Source organism: Cervus elaphus, chromosome 5 (genome assembly GCF_910594005.1).
Source record: "Cervus elaphus chromosome 5, mCerEla1.1, whole genome shotgun sequence".
Lineage (NCBI taxonomy): Eukaryota > Metazoa > Chordata > Mammalia > Artiodactyla > Cervidae > Cervus > Cervus elaphus.
In genome coordinates this window covers 84,600,787-84,626,010 of record NC_057819.1, presented here as the reverse complement: position 1 = coordinate 84,626,010, position 25,224 = coordinate 84,600,787, and the positions used below count along the sequence as shown (strand labels likewise).

At 63.5% G+C, this 25,224-nt stretch overlaps 3 protein-coding genes across 11 annotated transcripts in view; all 3 read left to right on the top strand.

Annotated features, from left to right (window-relative positions):
• The window catches only part of BCAS3 (BCAS3 microtubule associated cell migration factor), a 579,738-nt gene extending 576,891 nt beyond the window's left edge, over nucleotides 1–2,847 (top strand). For 5 of the 7 annotated variants that reach the window (XM_043902888.1, XM_043902895.1, XM_043902891.1 and 2 more), the window contains one exon: nucleotides 2,060–2,847. In XM_043902888.1, the coding sequence (XP_043758823.1) occupies nucleotides 2,060–2,208 (149 nt within the window). In that variant the 3' untranslated portion in view covers nucleotides 2,209–2,847. The remainder of the gene's footprint in view (nucleotides 1–2,059) is intronic. The other 2 variants (XM_043902889.1, XM_043902893.1) reach the window with 1 other exon arrangement.
• Nucleotides 2,848–9,095: 6,248 nt separating this feature from the next.
• On the top strand, nucleotides 9,096–9,854 carry LOC122693195 (translation initiation factor IF-2-like). Its single transcript, XM_043900761.1, has one exon. It carries the CDS (start codon nucleotides 9,096–9,098, stop codon nucleotides 9,852–9,854), a length of 759 nt encoding a protein of 252 aa, XP_043756696.1.
• TBX2 (T-box transcription factor 2) lies at nucleotides 9,779–25,224 on the top strand. 3 transcript variants are annotated; one of them, XR_006341164.1, is made up of 9 exons: nucleotides 9,781–10,732; nucleotides 11,878–12,145; nucleotides 13,120–13,266; nucleotides 14,495–14,571; nucleotides 14,679–14,842; nucleotides 15,258–15,895; nucleotides 18,184–18,582; nucleotides 24,512–24,725; nucleotides 25,117–25,224. XR_006341164.1 is itself a non-coding variant. In XM_043902897.1 (8 exons), exons 1-8 carry the CDS (start codon nucleotides 10,338–10,340, stop codon nucleotides 20,753–20,755), a joined length of 2,286 nt encoding a protein of 761 aa, XP_043758832.1. In that variant the 5' UTR covers nucleotides 9,779–10,337; the 3' UTR covers nucleotides 20,756–20,936. The 3 variants fall into 3 exon arrangements, 2 of the variants coding, with proteins under 2 accessions (XP_043758832.1, XP_043758833.1); XM_043902897.1 differs by lacking the exons at nucleotides 24,512–24,725; nucleotides 25,117–25,224 and adding an exon at nucleotides 20,558–20,936 and having other exon boundaries at nucleotides 9,779–10,732; XM_043902898.1 differs by lacking the exons at nucleotides 24,512–24,725; nucleotides 25,117–25,224 and having other exon boundaries at nucleotides 9,788–10,732; nucleotides 18,184–19,592.

Below are 25,224 nucleotides of genomic sequence, written 5' to 3'. Positions count from 1 at the left end.
CTGTCCCCGCACTCTCACAGGATGGGGTACGGGGCGGCCGTGCGGACTCGCGGGGTCCCTGCGCTGCTGGGGGGTGGATGCAGGAAGTGGGGGTCCCCCGCTTGGTCCCAGGCTCCCCGCGTCTCGGCTTCCGGGGCGGTGTGGACGTGCCCGCACTTTGCGTCAGGAACGCTGGGCCTGCCCCGGGTTGCTGCCTCTCCTGCTTCTTCGATCGGGGCTCTCTTCAGGGCCTGGAGTCCAGAGGCCCGGCAGCCCCTGCCGCCCTGCTGGGGCCTCGCCGCCTCTCTCCCTCCCAGCCCTGCTGTCGGCGCCCCCTAGCGCCGGGACGGCTCCCCGGGGCCAGGGCCTCCCGGCTGCACTCAGGGGAAACCAGGGGGATGGGGAGAGCTTTCCTGGAGTGCGAAGCTTTCACGTTGAAACCTGGGGGTCTGCTCCCTGCTTTCCTGTCCTGTCCCTCCTGGCACAACAGCCCCCGAATGAGGGGGAGGCTAGAGGCTGAGTGGGGAAGGAGAGCGCCTACGCGGGGGTCTGGGTTTTCCATCCGCATCTAGATGACTCCCAGCTTAATCTCAGGGTCAGGCCCCACAGAGCAGCCAGTGCCCCTTGGCAGTCAGGGCCCGGCGCCAGGCCTGCAGCCCGCGTCCACAGACCCCCACCTGCTGAGAGGTTCTGGTTTGCAGGCGCACCCTTCCAGCCTGGGCCCCAGACACGGCTGGTGCCTCACACCTCACACGTGGAACCAGGAGGCGTCTCTGAGGGAGGCCAGCACAGACGCCCCCAACCCATTCTGTGGCTGCTGCTGGGCCACCAGCGTGCTCCGGGGTCACCCACGGGGAGTGGGGGTCAGTGGTCACTTCCTGTCTGGCCAGTGATGGCCAGCCCAGGAGTGAAGGCTGTGACCCATCCCCTAACCAAAGCCAGCTGTGCTGCATGTGGAGGGTGGCAGGGGCCCTGGGCACGGGCGCAGGCTGCAGGTACAGGAGACCAGACACGTGTCACGTTTGAGCACACCTTGCTGTTTCAAATGACCCCTTTGAGAGCCTGGGCTCCCGGGGTAGACAGGCGAGACGCCCCTCCCACTCCATCCCAGGCAATTTACCTTGGGGAAGGAGAAACTACAGGTACCTCATCTTGGCTTGAGGCCCAGAGTTTGCCAAGGGATATGTGTGCCCACATCTCAGAGCCCACTGTGGGAGAGGGGATAGGGACTGACCACTCTCAGAAAGCCAAGAAGTAATTCTTTCTGCCTTGCACTCAGCATGCCAGGAAGTCTGTTGCCAGCCCACCCACCCCAGTACCTGTCTTGAGTCAAGAGATGGCAGGGCAGTTGAGGAAGGCACCCGTAGTGGAATGAGATGGAGCCAGGTGCCATCTCCAAGATGCCAGGGGAAGGGCTGGGAGCCTCCCGACCTGACTCCTGGGTGGACCCTGAGCACGTCCCTTCCGGGGGGGTCTCTAGGACACTTGGGAGCCCAGAGGAAGGGGAAGGGAGGCACTCCAGGCAAGTAGGCCCCTCTCAAAGCAGGCACTCCCCCCTGCAGGGGGATGGCACAGGAGGGCCCTGGCGGGCAGGCAGATGGTGTGGGTGAGGATGTGTGAGCAAGTGAGGCTGAGCCCGGGTCCCTGGTAGGGGAGGCGAGGAGCAGACAGACCAGACAGGGACGCCTCGGTCCTTCTTGCCTCCCGGCGTCTCCCCTCCTCCCAGACCAGGAGCTCCAGGACAGGAGCCTCTCACGGAGTTGGGAAGCAAGCTGGCTGAGCATGAGCCCACGTCAGGCCTGGGCACACGCCCCGGGAATGGCAGTGTGGTCCAGATGCATCATCAGGGCAGCCATGCTCCTGGCTAAAGGGGTTCACACGGTGAGGAAGCGACGGGAGCCTGCCAGCCCAGGGGCTTCCCCGTTAGACCCAGGCTGCCACCTCGAGCTCCCACCGCAGAAGGATGTCAGTGGACCCAGCGTGGTGCCTCATGGCAGGCAGTCGGCCCAGAGCGCACGCCCCCCCGCCTGCCCCCGAGAATGCCCCCTGACCAGGCCTGGCCCTCCCTCCTGTCTTGCAGAACTCCAGCGAGAGGGAAGCATCGAGACCCTGAGTAACAGTTCGGGATCCACCAGCGGCAGCATCCCGAGGAACTTCGACGGCTACCGGTCTCCGCTGCCCACCAACGAGAGTCAGCCCCTCAGCCTCTTCCCCACCAGCTTCCCGTAGGTCCCAGCAGCCTTTGGGCTGGCCTGCCCACTCTCCTGCCGGAGGGAGGGGGAGACACCCCCCCCGTCCGCTCCTACCCTTCAGACTCCGCTCCTCTTTGAACCCACCACCTTCCCCGAGCTTCGTGACGACAGCCGCCCAGCCTCCCTGGATAGAGAAGAGACCCTTCTCCAAAGCACCTTGGCGCGCGCTGACCTCTGCCCCCATCGTGGGGCCGGCCGTGGCCGAGACTCTGCAGAAGCTCCGTCCCCGCCTCCGTTTGCACACAATGTCCCGCGTCGGACCTGCTTTTGTATTTTCTAACCCAGCCCTTGGGGGGTGGGGGCCAGGGTGGGGAGGGTAGATGGCTCAGCGGGCATCTTGGCCCCGAGTGGCCAGCCCCGATCCAGTCCCGGCTTCAGCACACACTGCCCAGCCTCCCGCTGGCGCTGAACTGAGGCCCAGAGTATTAGGGGAAGAGGAAGGAAAGAGAAGCCCCCCTTCCTCTTTTCTCTCCCCTTCGGCTCATGGAAAGGATTTGTCTTTCTTGTCTGTAAGCCCTTGTACCCTGATCCTGTACTGTTCAGTGAAGGAAACTGTGGTTTCTGAGGCCCTGTCAAAAAGTGCACGTCTTGTTCAATAAATCACGCTGCAACTGGTGTCCATCCCTAAGTGGCTGGGGTCAGGGTCCTCTCCCAGCCCGGAGCAGAGTCCTGGGAGCCTGACCGCGCGGCCCTGCTCCCAGCACCCCCACCTGGACAAGTGCAGGTGTGAGGGAGTCAGGGAGCCTCCTTCCTCCCGAGGAAGGAGGAGGAGGATGTTTACTCTGGAGTGTGGGTGGCATCTGACAGACCCATCCTCTGACCTCCTTGCCTGTCACCAGAGCCGTTGGGTTTTGGAGGGCACCCCGGGCCTCCCTGGCTGTGGCGGTCGGGTCCCTGCAACGTGCTGCTGGGTTGCTGTGGGAAGGAGAGCCTGATGAAGACTCTGGCCTTCTCTTTGGGACAGGCTCCCTGTCATTACCTCTCTTTTTTTCAAGAATATATCTCTTTTTTTCTTAATTTTTAAATTTTTCTTTGCACCTTGAGGCATGTGGGATCTTAGTAAACCAACCTGGGATCAAACCCACACCCCTGGCATTGGAAGCTGGGAGTCTTCTGGACCATCAGGGAAGTCCTGTACCTCTTTTTGCAAACTCAGAAGGTGAATAGTCGGAACCTTAGATGACAAGTTCTAGATGTGGTCCCCTCCCCGCTCCCAGTCCTGGACCTAAGGTGAAGGGCAGGAATGAGACAGGAGCGGGGCGGGGGGGCGGGGAGCAAAGAGAGGGTGCTGAGCTGGAAGGGGATAGATGCAAGTCCCCATCCTGCCTCCACGGAGACCCTGGAGAGGCCTGGGGTTGGGGGGACTGAAGGAAACCACTGAGCCAGGCGTGCTTTAGGGTGAAGTTTAATGCAACAGCCATAGAAGAAGTGAGTTCACAAACAGGCAGGCCTTGCCTTCCAGCCGTCCAGCCAGAGCAGGGCAGCCCCGGGGCCCGGCCCTGCTCACACGCACCCCATCCAGCCCTGGCGCCCGAGGACAGATTTAATCTTCAGTGCCCAGCCAGCTGGGCGTGCTGGGGGAAGAGAGGACCCGAACCACGCTCTGCTCTGAAGGCTGAGTGGCTGGCCCTGCAGAGGGTGGCTGAAGCCAGTCCCTCCTGCCCAGGAACCCGCGGGGCGAGGATCACATGCCGTGAATGGAAGGAGGCCCGGCCGGTGGGGGCTGACGGTGACCAGCAGCTTTCCCCTTTCTGGCCCAGTTGGACACACACATACGCCGGGCACAGCCCCACCCCTCCAGAGCCATGTTTCAGTCAAAAGGGGGCCGGGAGGGAGAGGGGTGCCCCCAGAGTGCCTGTGCCTACTGGCTGGCTCCTTGGGGATGCGTCCAGAGCTCCAGGCAGGGTCAGCTCTCTGCACCCACCCTCAGGCACACAGACAACAGGGCAAAGATGGAGAGCCAGGAGTGCTCCCCAACCACTCAGGGGACTGACTGGCAGCTTAGAGTCAGGAGTCCTCCCCGGCTCAGCCCATTCCCTCCTGGGGGTGCAAAAAACAGCTGTGGCCTCCCTCGGTCAGGGAAAGTGGTGGGTGTAGGGCTGGACTTGTCGGCTGAGCTTGCAGGACAATCTGGTTATTCATCTGCTCGCAGCCAGGGCAACTCTTGGAGTATGTGGGGGAAGGGGGGAGGATAAGAGAGGCCAGATAAGCTGGCCCCATGGCGGCTGCCACTGGAGCTGGGGTTATCAGAGAGGCCTTGGGTCTGGCCTCCGGCTAATTGGAGAGGTTATAGACCCTGCCACAGCCTGTAATCAGCTGGAAGTGAGACTGGGCCCCTGGGTGGGGGACCTTACTGCCCACTGGCCCCAGAGCAGCCAGCCTCCCGTCCTCCAGAGATAACTCCCAGGGCAATCTCTGCCTCACCTCCAACAGCTCCCCTCCCCCGCGCCCCTCCCTCCCCAGGATGGCATCACCTAGGAGAACATGCATCTAATTATGGCCTGACCAGGTGACCTTGAGGAAGCCATGTGACCTCCCTGATTCTTCCAGTGCTACCCGCTCGACAGGCAAATTACTATGGACTTTCTCCCAATTTGATGGAGGGAAAGAAATACCTTCATGATTTGCGCGGAGGCTGATGGGAACTGGGGTGGCAGCTGAGGGAGGCAGGGCCCTGGATTGACTAGAGCCATGACCCAGTGGCCCCACAGCAAATTCAGGGGCACCAACCTGTCCCCAACACTAATGTCAGCTCCTCTGCAAGCAAGCCACGGCCAGAGCAGGCAGCTGCCAGCCCGAGACTGGAAATGGTTGCTCGCTGCTGATTTTTCTGATTTTCACAGATCAGAGAATCGCTAAACTGGAAGGCACCCCAGAGAGCACTGTTCAGTCCTCATTTTGGCAGATGAGAAGCGTGAGCCCTTGTCCCAGGTTAAGAAGTCACCCAGCTAATCTGCTGACCCCTGTCTGCTCCCTGCTGCCTCACATGCCCTGGCCGGTTCCCTTAGGGGGCTCTGTTCTGCATCGACCTCCCCGTCCTGGGCCCCCACACAATCCAAGGCTCTGGCCCGGTCTCCCCCATGCCCTACCCCTAAGAGCATCCAGCCCTGGCCCCTGGCTGGCTTTGAAGTTGCTCCTATGTCCCTGTGTCACTGAGAAGGCAGCCCCCTCCTGCAGACCTAGAGCGGGAAACTCTAGGGGCAAAAGGGAAGAGCATCTTGGACTGTCTTGGATTCAGAGGAACCAGAGCCCAGCCTGCGGGTTGGGGCCCAGGAGTCTCGGTATTGCCTTGCTCCCTGGGCAGGTGTAGCCAGCGGGCCAGCAGCGGCACCACTAACTTGCTAAGGAGCGGCCTTGCTCTCTTTGAAGGTCCATGGGCCCCGTCTCAGCTCTGCCACTGGTACCTGTGCGGCCCTGGGTAAATGACTGCCCCTCTGGGCTCATCTGTAAAATGGGGCGACAGGAGCCTACCCAGCAGGGACAAGCAACAAAATCCAAGATCCAAAAGGAAGCTGCAGGTCAAAAAAGCAAAAGGTTGGTTGGAGGCCTAGAGGTTTATGGGACAGGCCAGGTGGCTCTTTGGAAGGGAGAGGGAAGGGCGGGTGAGGCCACGCTGGACCCGACTGTCACGAACACACCTCGAGGCTGCTCCAGGGAATCCGGCAAAGCGTCTCTGCAGAAAACAAACGAAAAACCTGGTGAGCCCCGCAGGCCAGCCCCGCGCGTCTCTCGCAGGTGGGCTGGTCCTGGGGAGCGGGAGGCGGAGGGGGTCCTTCACGTGCTTTGCCCCCTCACTCAAGCCACAGAGCAGCGTGGCCTGTCCACTCTGCCACGACCCCGGGCAGCCACACCTGAGAACTCACACCTGCGCGGGTCCACAGAGGAGCACCTCGCTTTTACCGACCCCTGCGTCCCAAGTGGACCGCTGCGACCCCCGGACCTCGACCCCAGCGCACAGAATAGTCCCGGGAGCTCCCGGGATGATGGAGTCCCCCAAACTCTGGGGAAGTCGCCCAAAGTCCGGCAGGGACACGCACTGGGTCTTGGGGCCCTGCGACCCTGATTGCCCTCGAAAGTGCGGAGCGACAACCTTCGAGGGCCGGGGCTGTCCCACGCCAGAGCTGCCAGCCCGGGACTCCCGCCAGCCTGGAAGCCTGGGGACAGGACCCCAGGGGCCGTGCTGCTCCCGGGTACCCCCCAGAACCTGACCGGAAGAAGGGGCCCCGCCGCAAGGCCTCGCTCAAGACCGGCGGGGAAGAGGTCGCGCCTCCCGCGCCCCCCGCCCCGTCCCAGCCACTTGGCCCGACCCTGCGCGGGGTAATTGGGTCGGGAGGGAGGCGACGGGCGGGCGGCGACTCCAGAGAGACTGCGCGCCTGTCAGCCGCAATTTGTCTAAGTGGACGGGACAGGCCGGGCCGCTGCGGGCCGGGGTCATCGAGGCCGCGGCCCCCACCCCGGGCAGACCCGGGACTGCGGGGGAGCCGGGCCCGGCCACTGAACCGGGCTGGCTGGCGCCAAGGCTCCGGAAGGCGCGGGTCCGGTCGGGGAGACGCGGATGGGAGGCCACGCTGTCCTCCCCTTCCCTCCTTCCTGCGCACACAGCAAGCCAAGGCGAGGATGCACGCGCCCCGTGGCACCTCCACTGCGGGTCACAGGCGCAGGGCCCCGCGCGTCACCCGCACTCAGCCCGGGCACACTCCTAAACCACCGCGCACTTAGTACCCGCCTCAGGCCAGCACCCCGCTACCCGGGGGGGCGCGTGTCCCCTCTGCCACAGGCCCGTGCCCCTCAGGCCATCACTCCAGGCGGATCCCCGCCCAGGGACACAGCCTGAGCCACCGGCGGGACCAAACCAGGGAAGACCCCCGCCGTGGCCCCTGACCCTGCGGAAGGTTAGGGGCCAGGGACCGACGGCAGCCCGCTCAGGCTCAGGGCCGCGGCCACACCCGGCCCAGGCCGCCCCCGCCCGGTTTCCGGGTTGCGGGAGGCTCAGAGCCTCCGGAGCGCGTGCAACGCGCCGGAGGCCGGAGGCCGGAGGCCAGAGGCCCGCGCCCGCCCGACGCCCGGGCCCTGGACGGCCGGGGAGGGTGGGGGGCGCGGCTGAGCGCGCGTCCCCCGCCCGTCTGCGGGGCTCGACCGATGCGAAGTGACAGGGGCCGGAGCTTTGTTGTGGAGCCTCGGCCGCCTGGCGCCAGCCGCTCCCGCCCGCGCCCTCCCCCTCCAGCCCCGGGCGGCTCGCGAGGCGCCCCCCGGGGCCTCTTAAAGAGACACGCACTCTCAGCCCTGGGGACCCCCCGGAGGCGCCTGTTCCCTGGAAGGGGAAGGGGAGGGGAGACCCAGCGGGGGAGGGGCCGAGCGGGAGCTGAGCGCCGCACGGCGCAGCTCCGGGGCTGCCTGGGCCTCCCCTTCGCGGGTTTTCGTTGAGCCAAGGATATTCCTCGCAGGAGAGTTTGGCGGGAGGTGTTGGGCGCGGTGGGGGGAATGGGGATGGAAGTTCAGACTATTAAGAGCGGCTGTAGCGAGACCTCGGGTTGGTGGCGGGATGGCGGGGCAGGGCGGCTGATGGAGTCCGGGCCGAGAAAGAGCCCGCGGCCGCCAGAGGGCAAGTCCTTGGCCCAGTGGCTGTGGCCAGGTGGGATCGTGGTCTCCCAAAGGCAGCCGCTGCACCGTCGCCGCGCGGTTTCTTGGGCAAACAACCTGGGCCAGCGTGTTTCAAATTGTCTTGGCCTTGGACCCCTTTACCAGGTACAGACTTTCCCCAGGAAAATGTTAAGATTGCACACACTTAGGTGTTCTCCAAGCCATTCTTAAGTTTGAAAGTACGCGTACACACACGGCTTTGCAAATGCATGCGCGGATTCCCAGGCCAGTGCCCGGATTCCTGGCTATGGAACGCTGGCTGTTACCTGGTCACCCCACCAGCTGCGCAATCCTGTCCACACACATCCCTCCCCAGGGGCAACATCTCGCCTTAAGATGGAGCCGGCAGGACTTTGCCGGGGCAAAGCAACAACGGATCTGGCCCCGGCTCATAGACTGCGCGGCGCGTGGTCAGAGATTCGTTCTGGACCGAGAGGAGGCACTAACAGAGGGGCGACCCAGTGGAGAGCGAGGTCGGGAAGGAAAACCCTCTGGGGGCGGCGCCCTGTGGCGCGCGGTAAAGGGACGCAGCAAGATCTCTGGGGTCGGCTCAGGAAAGTAGAAAAAAGGTCGAGGAGGCCAAACCACTCCGGCCGGTCCCCAAACTGCACTGCCTGGGGTGATCAGACATTACACGCCAGGTCTGCATGTGCAGCAGAAAGATCCCCTGCGACTGGTGTGCGCAGCGCATGGACACTGTGGGTGTGGGCTGTACGCGCCCACCACGCCGGGGCAGAGTCCGCGCCGGCCGAACTAACCCGCATTTGAATCGGTTGTGCGGGCAGCCGTGTCACCCGTGTCCACCGCCTGGTCCGTCTTGCCCTCCGACCGCCAGGAGTCAGGCAGCGTCAGGGCTCCAGACTGATCCGAGGCAGGTGTGCGGCCGCCCGCCTTAAGTTCGACTCCCGCTGAGCACAGAGGGAACTACCACCTTGGGCGCGAAACGCACACACACACACACATACACACACGCGCGCGCGCGCACACAAACCCCGAGGGCGGGAGAAAACCCTGGTCCTGCGGGAGAACGAAGTCTGGCTGCGGGGCGGGGGGAGGGAGGTTCAACCGCAGGTGCGCACAGACACTCAGACCCCCACACTCGCTACTCCGCACCACGGAACCTGGGAGACGTGAGCTTTCGAGAGCTGGGAACCAATTCCAGGAAAGTGGCGTAGAGACGATGCCGGTGTTGAGGACGGGGCATGCTTGTGTCTCTGGTACCGGATGCGACGAAAATTCGTTGGGTCAAGAACCTGTGGGCGGCATCCGCCCGCGTCTTGCCGCCCGGTGCCCGGTGGAAGGTGCGCTCACACCTTCCCGGTCCGGAGGACCGGCTCTCCTGGGAGAGCTCCGATTAGCTCGGGGACGCAAACGGATACTGGGCTGAGTCCAGGGCTTTCCCGGAACTCCCGGTTCCTCCAGAGGCTTCCTGTGAGGGGGTCGGCGCGGGCTGGGGGGGGGGGTCCCCGCGTTCTCCGAGTGAAAGGCCGCGTCCGCCTCCCGCCCCCGCCGGCCCCACCAGGGCTCTGCGACCGCCGCACTCACCGGCTCCCGCCACCTGGGTTCCGCTCCGGGACCTCGGCAGCCGGCGCCTCCCGCCTCGCCCGCCCACCGGCCTCTCCTGCAGCACCCGCTGCCTCCCTCCGGAGTGGAGGGGCCCGGGCGGCGCCGCGGCCAGGAGCGGGGTCGGAGGCCAAGCCGGGGCGCGGGCCGGGGCTGCGGGGCCGCCGGGCGTGGGAGAAGGAGGGCGCCCCTCTCCTCGCCGGGCCGTGTCAATGCTTTGCACTTGGGGCGGCTTGCGGCTGGGGGTCCTTCCCCGCAGGCCCTGGCGCCCGGGCGCCCCCCGCCTCAGGCCCTTTCGGCGGGTCGGGTCGGCCCGCCGAGCTTCCCCGTCCGGGCGCAGGCAGCCGTGGGCGCGGGCGGCGGGGTGGGGGCCGGGGCAGGGGGAGGGGTCTCGGGGCCCGCTGGCCCGTCATTGGTTAATATTTTATTCTGTTGACATGTTTTCTTACTGCTGAGGCTTCCGACACCTTCTCCCCGGGCCCCCCCTCCCGCTCCGAGCTTGGCCTGAGCTGTCAAAACCCCGCCCCCGGAGACCCACAATTGGTCCAAAAAGCGTAAAATCAGCAATCAAGGGGGGCCTGGCTCGTTAGCGCAGGGGATCCGAGCAGGGCAGGACATGTGAGATAGTCACAGTTTTCCAGAGATCACGACAAGATCTAACCAGTCGCGCGTGGTCCCCGGCGCCGGAGCGGCCCAGCCCAGCCCAGCCCCGCGCAGAGCCCCCGCCGCCCCCGCGCCCAGCGCCCCGCGTCCCTCGCCGTGCGCCGGACGGGGAGCCGGGAGGAGCCGCCACCGCGCTTGCCACCCGGGTCGCCCTTCCTCTGTGCGCGCCGCCGCCCGGGCCGGGGGTCCGAGCCGCGCGCCCCCGGCCCCGGCCCCCGGGCGCCTGGGCCGGATGTCCCGATGAGAGAGCCGGCGCTGGCGGCCAGCGCCATGGCTTACCACCCGTTCCACGCGCCACGGCCGGCCGACTTCCCCATGTCCGCCTTCCTGGCGGCGGCGCAGCCCTCCTTCTTCCCGGCTCTCGCGCTGCCGCCCGGCGCTCTGGCCAAGCCGCTGCCCGACCCGGGCTTGGCGGGGGCGGCGGCGGCGGCGGCCGCGGCGGCGGCGGCGGCCGAGGCGGGGCTGCACGTCTCGGCACTCGGCCCGCATCCGCCCGCCGCTCATCTGCGCTCGCTTAAGAGCCTGGAGCCCGAGGACGAGGTGGAGGACGACCCCAAGGTGACGCTGGAGGCCAAGGAGCTGTGGGACCAGTTCCACAAGCTGGGCACCGAGATGGTCATCACCAAGTCCGGGAGGTAGGGCGGCCGGCTGGCCGGAGGGCGCGCGGGTGGGCGGTAGGGGGATCCGACAGCACCGACCAGCGCCGAGCCCTCCGCCCGCGGCTCCCAGCTCGCGGCTCCGGCCCCCGAGCCACGCACAGACCAGCAAGTTGACTTTTCTCATTCGGGACCGAACGAATTTTTTTTTTTTTTTAAACACGCGGAGCATCGAAGTCTCCCAAATGAAAACGAAAACGTACTCCTGAAGAATAGTCCCCCAGCGCTCAGAGTGCCAAAGCCGAGGAGGCCCCGCGGCTCGGCCCTGGAGGGTCTCAGCGGTCTCGGCCGCAGCTCCTCAGCCCCGAGACCCCTCTCTCCTGCTTCGGAGGCGAGTCTGGCTCAGTGCTCCGCGAAGATGCGGCGTCTCCCGCACTCTCCTCCGACCCCGGAGCTCGGAATGAGACTCTCACCCCCGCTAGGCCCAGCCCGGCCCTCTGGTTCCCGCCGGTCGCGGCCGTTCTCCGCGGCGAGCCCCGAGCCGGCCCAGCCGCAGCCTGACCCGGCCTGTGAGCCTTGTCCGGGCAGAGGAACCAGGAGCTCCGGAGGCACACGGCTCCCTAGGCCCTGAAGCCGGAAGAAAAGCTACAATCGCCAACCGCTCAAGCCTCTAGCTCAGACGCGGAGAATCCAGGCCTCGGGCTCACTCACCCTCTTCGCCCGAACTTCAGGGTCAGGGTCCTTGTTCGGCTGCTGTAACCCAGTTCCTCGCCCAAACAAACATCCGAATGCACTTCTGAGAGCTTCGGCCCTAAGTGGATATATTCCCACGAACGAATTTCAGGGAGGTTCATGAGAAGCGAGTATATTTACAAAGGCCCTGGATCTCTTTCTTGGAGCTCGGCTTTCATCTCAGATGAGGGAGAAAAAGGGGGTCACTAGATCTGAGCATAGGGCTGAGGGCAAGCCTTATAACAGGAGAGGGTCTTGACAGGCAGAAATGGGATCTCCTAGGAATAACCACCACAGGTGGAATGGAATCTCCCAGACCTTCCTAAGAGGGCAGAGCACGGACCACAGGGGAACATGGGTGGTGAAGCTCCAGGCAACGGCGTGCATCAGGGGAGAGGGGTCTTCGAGATCCAGCGGGTTCCCTGACCTCTCCCTCTTTCCCTTTCCTGCAGAAGGATGTTTCCTCCCTTCAAGGTGCGAGTCAGCGGCCTGGACAAGAAGGCCAAATACATCCTGCTGATGGACATTGTGGCCGCTGATGACTGCCGGTATAAATTCCATAACTCCCGCTGGATGGTGGCAGGCAAGGCCGACCCCGAGATGCCCAAGCGGATGTACATCCACCCGGACAGCCCAGCCACGGGGGAGCAGTGGATGGCCAAGCCGGTGGCCTTCCACAAGCTGAAGCTGACCAACAACATCTCGGACAAACACGGCTTCGTGAGTGCAGGCCAAGAGCTGATGGGGGTGGAAGACTTTGCCCCTAGCACTGCGGGGGTCGGGGGGGGGGGGGAGGAGACCCCAGGGTTCCCCATAGGGGAGTGCTCGCAGAACCCCCAGAGTGCCCCTGCCCAGATCACTGCCCTGTGGCCTTTGCCAGCTGGGCCTGGGCGCAGAGGCTCTGCTCTGCAAGCCTGGGGAAAGTTGGGGTTCGTGGCCACTAAGCTCCAGGCTGCCCCCAATCTCACTGTCCAAACTCTCAAAATCTCAGGCCTTCCAAACTCCCTTCTGGAGTCCAGCAGGAGGCAGGTGCAGCTGGGGCGGGTTGTGGAGCCGCTGGTCATTGGGGTCTGAGCTTGGAAGCCTCGCCCAGGACCTCGGTTCTCACCCTTCCTCAAGACCGTTCCATCCCCATCCCCAAAGGAGGAGATTTTAAAGTTCAAACAATTTCCCTCCAAACCTTTCCCTCCTCCCTCGGGGAGATGCCTGACTTGGGAGAAGGGAATTTCTGCCTGAGCCAGGGCCCCAGTGAATGGGAAGGGGTAGTTCATGGGGCTAAAGGGTCTACCCCAATCGGAGGTAGGGCAGGTCGGTGAGGCCTCAAAGCTTCCAGTCTTCTCTCCCGGGTTTACTAGGGGCTTAGCCGTGAATAGGAAGAGAAGTTAAGAGTGGAGTGGTAGCGGGTTTTATTTTATTTCGGTTTTCAGCTGGGGTAATTTTTTTTTTTAACTGGAAAGAGAAACTGTGATAAAGAAAATCGAGAGGGGGAAAAAGAAAAATTAATATGGGGAGATAAGGAGCAGAGAAGACAGGAAAGGGGAGGGAAGGTTTGGGGGTGAGGTGGGAAAGGCAGAACGGTGAGAGAGACAGAAAAATGGAAAGAGGTCCGGTCCCCAGAGAATAGAAAGGCTCGGGAGACAGGCCGGGGGGGCTGTCAGGCCAGGGGCTGTTGGCTGACCCTCGCCCTCCTGCAGACCATCCTGAACTCCATGCACAAGTACCAACCGCGCTTCCACATTGTGCGAGCCAACGACATCCTGAAACTGCCCTACAGCACGTTCCGCACCTACGTGTTCCCCGAGACCGACTTCATCGCGGTCACCGCCTACCAGAACGACAAGGTGCGCGGGCCGGCGGTGGGGCCAGTCCCGGTACCGATGCCGTCCCACTCGGGCGGCCTCCGACCCTCCACTCACACCCGCCCGCGGCCGCCTGCACGCCCCCCCCCACCCCGCACCCTCACGATCCGCTCCCGGGCCCCCAGTCTCGCATCTGTAGCGCAGCACCCAGCGAAACCCCCCAGCTCTCTCTCCCAGGCCCACGACACGTACGCACACGCTCCCCGGGGCGCGCGAACAGCTGGGCGCTCCTTGGGGTGGGGATGTTTACTTAGCAATTAGCAAAGACTCCGGGCCCTCGCTGACATTTTTACGTTTTATTCGTTTATTTCTTGGCTCAGGGATGGGAATTTAAATGAAAAGAGGGCGCCCGAGGCAATCTGCCCAGGCTTTCCGGCTGCTAGGAACCCGGGGCCTAGTTTTCCCTCTCCTGGGGAAGCCAGAGGGGGACAGGTGTCAGTCACCACTCCCTCTCTGGGTCAGTTCAGGCCCGGGACCCCTTGGGATATGCTTGGAGGCGTTTCCTTCAAGAGAAAGGGCTTTTCCTGGCTGCTATCTTTCTACACCCTCCCTGTAGAGAGGCAAGGCAACCCCCCTGCTAAGACCCATGTCCGTGTGCACCACTCTGGGAGGAAGGACAGTGTCAGAGTGTCCTGCCGGCCGTTTTTGTTTTTTTTTCTTTTTTTCTGTCACCGTGAACCGATCTGTCCTGGGCCGGTATATGCGTGCACCATTTGGAGTGCCTTGAATCCGTGTGGAGGCGCGTTAATTCGTTTGATTCCCTGGGCGCTTGTTCTGTCTGTGTGTACTTGGGTGTGCGCGGACCCGTGCGTGTGATTGTCTACATGTGTGTCTGCTGACCTGGGTGTGCTCTGCTGTCCGTGTGCTCCTGCTCAGGCGCCGGGTTCCCTTAACTCGAATGGCTGGGTGGGCCTGCATACTCGCCCGGACAGATTTCCACTCGGGGTGCACAGCTTTGGGCTTGTGTGTGCAAGTCGAGGGATTATACCTCGAATATAGTTTTTGGAGGTCGCTTTCGTCGAGGTCCGCCCGCCGACCTCACCTTGCCACCTCACCTGGCTGGGAGCGGCCCGGCCCAGGTGGGCGGATACCCAGGGTACCCTCCCCGGGGGCTCTCCTCTGGGGCGGGCAGCCTCTGACCTCCAGGTGCCCCGGGCCAGGCTCGAAGAGCCCACAGCTTGACCTGGCGCCGCCCCCTCGGTCCCCGCAGATCACGCAGCTTAAGATCGACAACAACCCGTTTGCCAAAGGCTTCCGGGACACCGGGAACGGCCGGCGGGAGAAAAGGTGAGGGTGCGCGGGCTGGCCTGGAGGCGGGCGCCTGGGGGGAACAGGACGAGGAGGGGGCCGGAGGGCGCGCGGCGCTCAGACCCGCTCCCTCGGCTCATCCCCAGGAAGCAGCTAACGCTGCCGTCGTTGCGCCTGTATGAGGAGCACTGCAAGCCGGAGCGCGACGGCGCGGAGTCGGACGCCTCGTCCTGCGAGCCTCCCCCTGCGCGGGAACCGCCGCCCTCTCCGGGGACGGCGCCCAGCCCCCTGCGCCTGCACCGGACCAGAGGTGCGGGTCGGGCCGGGAGGAGACGGGGAGGGTGTCCCCCGGGCGCCGGGCTGGCTCGCTGCTCAGCATCTGGCTAACTGAAGGCCTCGGGGGAGCGTCAGGGGAGAGTCTGGGACGGGCCTCGACCCCAGGCCTCCCCTGAGTGCGGTCCCGGGTGGCCCGCCGATCCTTCTGGGCTCTGGGCTAGAGCCCTGGCGCTGCGTGACTCTGCGGCAGCAAGGCCTCCTCTGCCGGGTTCACTTTCCTCCCCCTGTAAATAAGGGATATTGGATGGGGTGACCCCTACTGCCCCCAGCTTCTAGGAGTTCTTCCGACGTGGTCTCCCCGAGAGCAGGCTTGCACACGTCTCTCCGGCTCGGGCTTCGCGCCTGTCTGTCCCCGGGCCGGTAACGCCGCGCATCCTCTCTCCCCGCAGCCGAGGAGAAGTCGTGCGCCGCCGACAGTGACCCGGAGCCCGAGCGGCTGGGCGAGGAGCGCGCGGGCCCGGCGCTAGGCCGCAGCCCCGCCCTGGACAGCAGCAGCCCACCTCGCTTGACCGAACCCGATCGCGCCAGGGAGCGGCGCAGCCCCGAGAGGGGCAAGGAGCCGGCCGAGAGCGGCGGGGACGGCCCGTTCGGCCTGCGGAGCCTAGAGAAGGAGCGCGCCGAAGCCCGGAGGAAGGACGAAGGGCGCAAGGAGGCGGGCGAGGGCAAGGAGCCCGGCCTGGCGCCGCTGGTGGTGCAGACGGACAGCGCGTCCCCGCTGGGCGCCGGACACCTGCCCGGCCTGGCCTTCTCCGGCCACCTGCACGGGCAGCAGTTCTTCGGGCCGCTGGGGGCCGGCCAGCCGCTCTTCCTGCACCCGGGACAGTTCGCCATGGGGCCCGGAGCCTTCTCCGCCATGGGCATGGGCCACCTACTAGCCTCGGTGGCCGGCAGCGGCGGCGGTGGCGGAGGCGGCGGGCCGGGGACCGCCACCGGGCTGGACGCGGGCGGGCTGGGTCCCGCGGGGAATGCGGCCAGCACCGCTGGGCCCTTCCCATTCCACCTCTCCCAGCACATGCTGGCATCTCAGGTAAGGCCTGTGAGCTGGCAGCAGCCTGAGGAAGGGAAGGGAACCCTGGGCGGGCAGAGGAAGAAGGCATAGAGCCCGAGGGCGCTTCGGGCTCCCAGCCGGCAAGGACTCCCTCTTGGGGAGACCCGATGGGCCCTCGGAACCACACCTGGCTTCTGGGAGACCAAGACCAGGTCCAGGATTTGGCCAGGAGAATGCTTCTGACTCCTGTGTGACCTTGGACAAGTCTCTGACCCTCTCTGGGCCTATTTCCTTCCCTGTAACCCCAGAATTGACTGGGACCCATTAGACTCTTTCTGCCCTGACAGACTGGGGCTGCCTCCAGCTTTTGTAAGTCCACTTGCCTGGCCTGCCTCAGGACATTTTCCTTGGGAATGAATAACTACCCCTGGCTCACTGTCAGTCCCGGAAAGGCTAAAGTGGCTGGACAAAAAAAGTAGGAGAATTTGCAGTGTGTTCTGGATAACTGACCACCAAACTGACCCACCTCCCAGATGTCTCAGGCTCCTTTCAGACTCTCAGGAAGCAACCGGACAAAGGATGGGGCTTTTCCTTCCCCCACACTAAGTCTCCCAACTCCCCCAGCCACACATCTCAGTCCTCCAGGCCCAGGTCGAAATTCCGAGCTCCCAGGGGAGAGCTTATGAAACTGTGGGCAGCAGCAAAATAAGAAGATCGGAAGGGGAGAGTGGCCTCTTTGGTTGCTTGGGTGGAATATTCCCGTAGAACGATTTGGAATCTCTACATTCATTTTCTTCCGTCTGAGGTTTCTGGCAAATTGAACCCTTAAGATCTTATCTTAAGGGAAGGAAAATAGGAGTTTAGGTCTGAGAAGGCTCCTTCGGTTCAGAAGCAAATATTTTTAAAGTGGGGGAAGGAATTCTGAAATGAGTTTTAAATACAGCTCAGTGTCAGGGGTGTGTGGAGTGAGCATTGGAGGCACTGGCATCACATATCTGGGGCTCTGAGCTGGTAAGGAAGCCTCCAGAAAGTGGAGTTCAGAGCCTGGAGGTTTAATTTGCCTGAAGGTTGACTCTGTGTGTATGTGAATGCCTCCTCCTCAGACAAATTCTGGTGATGAGCATGGGCATCGCAGAGGTCACAGGGAAGTCAGGACTTCTAGACACAGCCTGGTTAACAGGTGGAAGGCCAGGGCAAGGGCACTCAGGAGGCATCACTAGGTGTACTGCTAGTGGTTAACTTCTCGAGGCAGGGCCGCTCACCTATGTTCATCATACTGTGCGTGCTGTAGCTTCAGTCTCTATGCAACCCTATGGACTGTAGCCAGTCAGATTCCTCTGTCCATGGGGATTCTCCAGGCAAGAATACTGGAGTGGGTGGCCATGCCCTCCTGCAGGGGATCTTCCTATGGCCATCAGAAAGAGACAAAACCTTGGAGATCTGAAGTCTCCCTCCTTCCTCTGAGATGCCAAGTCTGAGTGTTCAGTAGGGCTTGACCTTCTCGGGAAGGGTATTTTCTCATCCCTGACTAAGCTACTTCTCTTCCTTCTCCCTGCCTGAGCCATGCCTGAGGCTCCCTGGAAGCCCAGCTCAGTCAGCTCCTGCCCTCCTCCCTATATACCCACATACTGCATGATCTCAAAGGTCAGATAATCCAAAAGCTGGGCCGCAGGCGGTGTTCTGTGCAGCGTTTCCCAGCTACTGGGCTTTCCACAGGCAAAGACAGCATTCCTTCTTCAGCTGACACTAGGGAGCCGCTGGGAGCTCTTTGCATTCAGGCTAGTTTATAAACGGACTGGCATCTGGCGCCTTCTCCTGGCCTGGGCAGGAGACCCCTGAGCAGGTGGCAGAGGAGGGAGAGTGAGCAAAGCTCCTCCCGTCCTATTCGTCTCCAGCCCTTCGGGGCATCTGTGGATAGAAAGGCAGGGCAGGACACTGTTGGAAGCGAGCGGCGCCTCCCTGCCAACACAGCCAAAGTTACCTGCTGGCCATCTGGCCCCCCGCCAGGCCTGTTTCTTCCAAGGCCCTTGCCGGTTCAGCAGCCTGTGATGGCCTTCCCTTACTCCTAGAGTAATACCTGGCACAGAGCTCGGTAGGGCCCTCTCGGAATCATAACCTTAAGCGGGCTCCCCTCCAACCGGGTTTGGACATCGGCGTAGTGGCTCATGCCTACCTGCGCTCTTTGGGGAGCAAGGTTATGTGAGCGCAGGTCTTCCTGAACAGTAGGGCAAGGATTCCCAGTTGTCGCCCTGCTGCCAGCACCCAGATCACCCCCAGGAACACTCCAGGCGGGATGCCTAACCCTTGTCTTGTTTTGTTTCTTGCAGGGAATCCCCATGCCCACTTTCGGAGGCCTCTTCCCCTATCCCTACACCTACATGGCGGCCGCTGCGGCGGCGGCCTCGGCTCTGCCAGCCACCAGCGCTGCGGCCGCGGCTGCGGCTGCCGCCGGTTCCCTGTCCCGGAGCCCCTTTCTGGGCAGTGCCCGGCCTCGCCTGCGCTTCAGCCCCTACCAGATCCCGGTCTCCATCCCACCGAGCACTAGCCTCCTCACCACCGGGCTGGCGGCGGAGGGCTCCAAGGCTGCAGGCGGCGGCAACAGCCGGGAGCCCAGCCCGCTGCCGGAGCTGGCCCTCCGCAAAGTGGGGGCCCCGGCCCGCGTAGCCCTATCGCCCGGCGGCGCGGCCAAAGAGGCGGCCAGTGAACTGCAGAGCATTCAGAGACTGGTGAGTGGGCTGGAGAGCCAGCGAGCCCTCTCCCCCGGCAGGGAGTCGCCCAAGTGAGGGGGCCCGCCCTGCTGCTGCTCCTCCGCCGCCGCCGCCGCCGCCGCGCAGGCCTCCTGGGTTGCCTCCCTTGCTGCTTGGGACGTGTACAGCACAGAATGGGTATTTATTTAAATAAAGGAGAGAGAGCGGGCTGCAGCCGGAATGAAACCCTGATAGGCCAGCCGGGGCCTGGGACACTTCCCTGGGCCTCACAAGGAATCCGGAACACAGTCGCTTTGGGGCCACTGGATTTGGTCCAGGTCTGCTCCGGTGTCAAGGTGTCATCAGCGGGGCCTCTCCGGGTTCCTACAGCGCTGTTGGGGAGGCCTCGTCCCCGGCTCAGCCAGGGGCTGGCTGTCTGGGGAGCCAGAAGGTCAGGGGAGGAAAGCCCCCTAGCCTGGAGCCCCGCATTGCTGGAGAATCTGGGGTGAGGGGAGCTGAGGTCAGTGAAGATGAAGTCAGTGTAGACTTGAGCTGAGAGGGGCCTGTTCCTTTGGTCCTTCCACTTCTCTCCCGGACAGGCGGCCCTCCCACCCCTGGGTCAGCGGAGGGAGTGGCATTTCTGCCTTTAGTCCCCGGGGGCGGGAATAAAAAGATATTTATGAAATAAATGGTAATTTGTGTAAATAAGCTTTAAGGTTCCCAGAATATGCAAATTGGTATTAATTTATTCAAAGGTGTACATTGCTGTGTACAGAATATTTAGAGATTAACTCATAGCCTATAATTTTTTTCCTTTTACATGAGCATCTATATTGTACAGGGCTGGGGGGTGGGGAGGAGGCCCTTGGCTGCGGGAGAGGGCCCCGACCCCCGGAGAAGCTCCCACCCCGCCAGACCCCTCGGCCCCTGCGCCCGGGCGTTTTTTGCTCGCCCGGCCCGCGGGCTCCACCTCAGGTTTTCACTTTTCGCTCCGGAGCGAGACGAAAACGACAAAAACTCGAGAAAACAATAAAACGCTGCAATGCGAAGTGAACGGCGCAGTGCGCTCTGTGGGCCGCGCGGGGCAAGGGGGCGCCGCGAGCGCGTCAGGCGGGACCGGAGGCGGGGACGGCGGGGCGGGCGCCCGGGGCTCGCGGCGGCGGGGCGGCTCCCCCGCGGGCGGCGGGGCGGCGAGCGGAGCCGCGAGGCCCGGCGGCGCCGGCGCGGGCTGCGGGCGGGCGGGGAGGCGCCGCGCCGCCGCGAGCCCCCCGCGCGCGTCCAGCGCCGCCGCCGCCGCCGGGCCGGGGACCGGGCTCCCCCTGCTGGCCGCTCTCCGCCGTCCGCCGCTCCGCGCCTGGCCTCCCGGCTCCCGGCCCGGGGCGCGCGCCACCGTGGAATTGCAGCTCCTTTCGGAGCCTCTGGTTGGGTGGGGCTGATAAGACGGGTGCTCCCCGCTCCCTCTCTCCCTCCGGAGGAGGGGTTTGGCCATGGTCCCCCAAACACCGCGAACCTAGAATCCTTTTCCATCCCTCCGTCTCCTGAACCGCCTGAAAGAACACGTTCTCTCCTATCAGGACTGTTGACCACAGTGGCAGAGTCTAGACTAAAGGTTCTCCGGTGGAAATCATCTACATCTCTGTCGGGGGAGGGGGTGGGGGTGGGTATGAAGACTGGGGCTCACGAGGCTTTTTTCCTCCCCTTCTTCCCCCCTGTACAATCGTGGGTTCAGCTGGAAGTCGCGCGGGGAGTCGCACCGTGTCAGTCGCGGCTAGGCCTCGCCCCCCGTGGCCCGAGTCTGCCAGGACAGCTGCTGCCCCAGGAGGGCGGCCTCTCCTCCCCTCCTCACCCAGCCGACAGGTGTCTCCAGCCCCAGATCCTAGCAGTGGAAGGAATGGGGGACCGGCAAATCATTCCCTCAGACCACCACGGGGTCTACCCATCCCTCAGCATCACCCCCTTCCCAGCTGCTTCCTCTATTTAAAGCGTGAGTGTCCATGATGCCTTGGCTTAGCAGGTTGCTCAACCTGGGCACTTCCGAGGCCGAGAGGCGCTGGCTTCCAGTTCACCAGGGACATCCGGGACGGTGAGACGGAGGAAGGGTGAAGGAGAACAGGCCTCCGGGCTCCCTGGACACCTTCGTGGGCTCATCCATTTGCAAGGAAGAGAATCGTGTCCTCTTCCAGGGAAGGAGCCGGCCCCTAGGCCACGCTGAATTCGGGGACGGTGTCGGCCGGTGAACCAGTGCGAGGGCGCAGAAGACTGTCCCGGCTCTGGGGAGGGTGGGCTCGGGTTTCCCTGCCTCCTACCTTCGGGCGTGCAGGAGGGCAGTTCAGGACCAGGGCGGGGCAGAAAGGCCGCTTTCTCAGCTCAAATAAAATCCTGCGTGGACAGTATGTTTATTGGAGGTCTCTAACATTTGAAGAGGGGCGCATGGGTTTGTTCTGATTTCTCACTGTCTAGGGAGAATGGGGAGAAGGAAATGGCAACCCACTCCGGTATTCTTGCCTAGAGAATCCCGTGAACACTTCCACGGGCTGGTGGGCTGCCGTCTATGGGGTCGCACAGGGTCGGACACGGCTGAAGCGACTTAGCATGCAGGCATGCATTGGAGAAAGAAATGGCAACCCGCTCCAGTGTTCTTGCCTGGAGAATCCAGTGGACAGAGGAGCCTGGTGGGCCGCCGTTTATGGGGTCGCACAGAGTCGGACACGACTGAAGCGACTTAGCAGCAGCAGCGGCAGGGAGAGTGGGGAAGAGGCTGCGGAGCGGGCTGCTGGCGCCAGGGGGCAGCACCGAGCTGGCGCCGCAGGCGCGCCCGCGGGGAGACCCGGGCCCGGAGAAGGGTCGCGGTCACGGCCGCGCAGAGCGGCCTGGTGGCGGTTGCCTTCTCGCCGCAGGGCGGCTGCAGCGCCCCAGCGGGGTGGAGTGATCCTCCAGGGCCCCGAGACGCCCCGGGGTCCCGAGCGCAGCCTGGGGAGCCGTTCCCCCGTCACCGCCGGCCCCCACCTCACTGTCCCCCTCCCGGGGTCACCCTCGCCGCCCTGCGCTGGGTCCCAGCTGCGAGCTTCCTGCGTTCGGCTGCGGGAACCCGCGCGGTCAGGCCTCAGACAAAGGCCGGGCCGCTCCCTGGCCCAATTAAGCCACCCGCCTCCCGCCTCCATTGTTCCCGGGGTCGCCAATTAGCCCAGGCGCCCGCGTCCCGCCGCTCCGGTGCCCCCAAGGCCTCCTTAACCCTTCAGGGCCTGGCACCAGGCGGAGGCGGGGGGAGGGGGTGCCCTAGACGGCAGGATCCCCAGTGGACGAGCGAATCTGGGCATCATGGGCGCGCTGGCACGGTGGGGGTGTGGGAGGGAGTTGTGCGTGTCGGTGTTGGGGTTAGGAGTGTGATTCACAGGGGAGCTTGGAGACTGGGGTGGTGGGGCATCTCCGTGAGACCCCTAGCGGCTAGGCAGCAAGGATTGCGTGACCTGTGCTGTGCTTAGGCGCTCAGTCGTGTCCGACTCTTCGTGAACCCCATGAACTGTAGCTCGCCAGGCTCCTCTGTCCATGGGGCTTCTCCAGGCAAAAATACTGGAGTGGGTTGCCATGCCCTCCTCCAGGGAATCTTCCCCACCCAGGGATCGAACCCAGGGTCTCCGTCTGAGCCACCCTGGGAAACCTAAGGGACTTCGTTTGCTCTCCTGTCAATCCAAGTCTCCCCAGCCCTCAAGTCATTCTCCTATCTTAGGAGGAAATCTTGAGCATCAGTGGCCCGGCCCTCCCCCAACCCCACCCCAAGGGCGCAGAACTGGGACCCGCTTCCCCTAGGTACCCCATGCAGGGCAACCCCTTGGAGCCAGAGGGGTGCGTTCAGCTTGATGCGCGCCCCAGGACACCCCACAGGTGAAAGCCCCAGCTCGAGGCCCCGACCCGTCCTCCTCCCCAAGTCCCAGTAAAAGGGACGGTTCAGGGGTCAGTCTCAGTGAAACCGAGGTTTAAACTCCGAGCCTGCCTTCCTCCTCGGCTTTCGAAAGTACCCCCAATCCAATCCCACTCTGTCCTCTCCTTTGCCTGGGAGCCAAAGTCCGTAGCACCAGCCCGGGTACACGGTCCGGCGAGGGGCCGAGGGCTCTGTGCTCCCGCCTGGGCAGCAGAGGGGAGACCTGTGCGCTCCCGGGGGTCAGGGGCCAAGGGGATGGAGCCTGAGCTCCGGGTCCTCTCTGGGCACTGCCCCGCGCGCGCCCTTGGCAGGGCAGCTTGGTCACGCTCGCTGAATACGTTCCAGTCTCTGTCCGGAACGCGTCGGGGACTTTGGTTTGCCCCTAAAACTCCTCTGTGTTCTCTAGAGGCGCGGACCCTCTCGCCCTACCCCTCACTCCTTCCTTGAAGCACCTGGTTCCCCGAGCCGACGGCAGCCCCTCTTTGCCCGGCTCCCCGGTCCGCAGCTCTCGGCGGAGAACGGACCTGGAGCGGGCCGCGTCCGCAGGCCGTGGCAACCCCCTACATGTCCACCAGATGGCGCTCCAGGCCAGGGGCCGAGCGGCGGCCGGACAGCCCGCCCGGGGCTGGAGCCTACCTCGGACCCAGAGCCGCCTCAAGATCCGCACAGAGACGGGGCCGCAGGCCCAGGGGATGGACGCAGGCTGCTGAGAGATTGAGGCGCTCTGCGCACCCGAAGGAAACTCCGGACAGAGGAGGATGGAACTGCCCGAAGCTCGGGATGGGTTGGGGGGCTTCTTCCCTTTTCCTGGGACCGCCCTGCCGGGCCAGTTCCCTGGCCTGCGAAGCCCCACCTGCAAACACCCCCCACGCCCACCCCGCCCCGGCCCGGCCGCCCTCCGCCTGCCAGGCGGTCTGGAGCCTTCGCGATCCCCCTCGGAGCTGGAGGCCGCCGGTCGACCGCTTTCCAGGCGTCTCAGAAGCGGGGCTATGGGCTTGGTCTCGTTGCGCGCCCGACGAACTGCTTTGCCCGCTGAGGGGCCCTCGAAGGTGTGGGGTGGAGGGACGGGCGGGACCCAGGATGCTTCCCGCTTGGAGGTCCCCCGAGGCGCCTTCCCCCAGCTCACCTCCCCCTACTCAGTCTCCAAGGTCGAGGGCGGTGTCGGGCAGGATGCGCACAGCGCCGCCACCACGCCCCGCCCCGGAGAACTTTGCAAAGCTTCTCCCCCACGGTCCTGCCCGCGTCGGCCCGGGAGCCAGATGCTGGGGAGGCTTTGCGTCTGCGCTGTTCCAGTGGGAAGTGGTGGGGACTGAGGAGGGCCCAGGAGTCAGCCTGACAGTCTCTCCCTTGAGTTTACAAGCCACCGAGGTTCTGGGTCAGGTTTGAACGGGGAGGAAGGAGTGTGAGGCCCAAGTTGATTCCGGTGGCGGGGTTGACAGGTTGATTCCACTTGATGCTTAAGGTCCCCGGAGGTGCTCTGGTTATCTCACTCCCAAGATGACCTCCCTTCTTATCAACTAAGGGTCCACAGCTAGAAAGCCAGGACACACTCGCCAACTTGTTGTGTGATCCCGGCCGGTGTACTCGGCGGCTTCCGGCTCTTTCCCCTTCAACACAGTGTAACCCAGGAGAGGCTGGAACCCTGGAAGTTTAGTAGTTCTCTCCATGTCCATCTACCACTGAAGCTGGGAGGATAGGGACAAGGTCAAGCTCTGAGTCGCTGTACCTGAATGTCCTCCAGTGTCTAATGACCTTAGACAATGGGACTTTCTCCTCTGGGCCCCAAATCCTCCTCCCGAAAATAAGTGGTTTGGAGTAAAATCAAATTGGTCAGTGAGCGACCAGGTGATCTTGATCTCCCATTGCCAAGACTCCAGCCCCCAGTCAAAGTCTAAAGATAAAAGGCTGGGACCTTCCATTTAAGGTTTGAGGAACCTAAGCCTGGAGGATGGGAGGGGTCATCCACAGAGGCTGTTGTTGATGAGATTCCTGGGAGTGCGGGCAGGGCTGGCGGCAGAATGAATTCACAATTAGGAAATCACATTCCAGGTCCTGAACACTTCCGGAACCGGCTGGCTCCAGCTGCCTCCAGCATCCTGGTGGGATGTGGTTCCTCCCCCATCCAACCCAGATTCCGCCTTGGTACAAGCTGCAGCAGAGGCGTAGCTTGATGGAGGGTGGTTTGGGCACCCAGCACTGCGGTTTATTTGCTGACTGCGACTTCTTCAAAAGAAACAAGGGGAAACTCGTGGAGCACATTCAGGTACTCATGTTTAAGGGTGCCTCCCAGACCTGGGATGCCCAACAGGCTAATTCCTTAGCTGGAGGAAGGCTTGGGGGGGGGGGCGGGGCGCAGTCAAAGCACTTTTGTGCATGGGCTTTCACTGAAAGTGAAGTGTTAGTCACTCAGTCGTGTCTGATTCTTTGCAACCCCATGGACTGTAGCCTGCCAGGACAGAATTCCTCTGTCCATGGAATTCTCCAGGCAAGAATACTGGAATGGGCTGCCATTCCCTTCTCCAGGGGATCTTCCCAACCCAGGGATCCAACCCAGGTATTGAACCGAGGTCTCCTGCACTGCAGGCAGATTCTTTGCCATCTGAGCCATCAGGGAAGCCCCCTTTTCTTCTTACTACTTTTTTTTTCATTGGCAGGGTGTTCGTGATAAATCCCCATTTCACAGCTGATGACAGTGAGGTTCAGGGAGGTGAAATGAAGTGCCCCCAAGCCATCCAGTAAATAAAGGAAGAGTTCTTACACAA

Excerpts from the sequence above, each read along its gene's own strand:
- TBX2 (XM_043902897.1), top strand. The coding sequence starts at position 10,338 with ATGAGAGAGCCGGCGCTGGCGGCCAGCGCCATGGCTTACCACCCGTTC. Across the intron at positions 12,146-13,119 it reads TCTCGGACAAACACGGCTTC|ACCATCCTGAACTCCATGCA; the intron begins GTGAGTGCAGGC and ends GCCCTCCTGCAG. Across the intron at positions 14,843-15,257 it reads GCGCCTGCACCGGACCAGAG|CCGAGGAGAAGTCGTGCGCC; the intron begins GTGCGGGTCGGG and ends CTCTCCCCGCAG.
- LOC122693195 (XM_043900761.1), top strand. The coding sequence starts at position 9,096 with ATGCGACGAAAATTCGTTGGGTCAAGAACCTGTGGGCGGCATCCGCCC.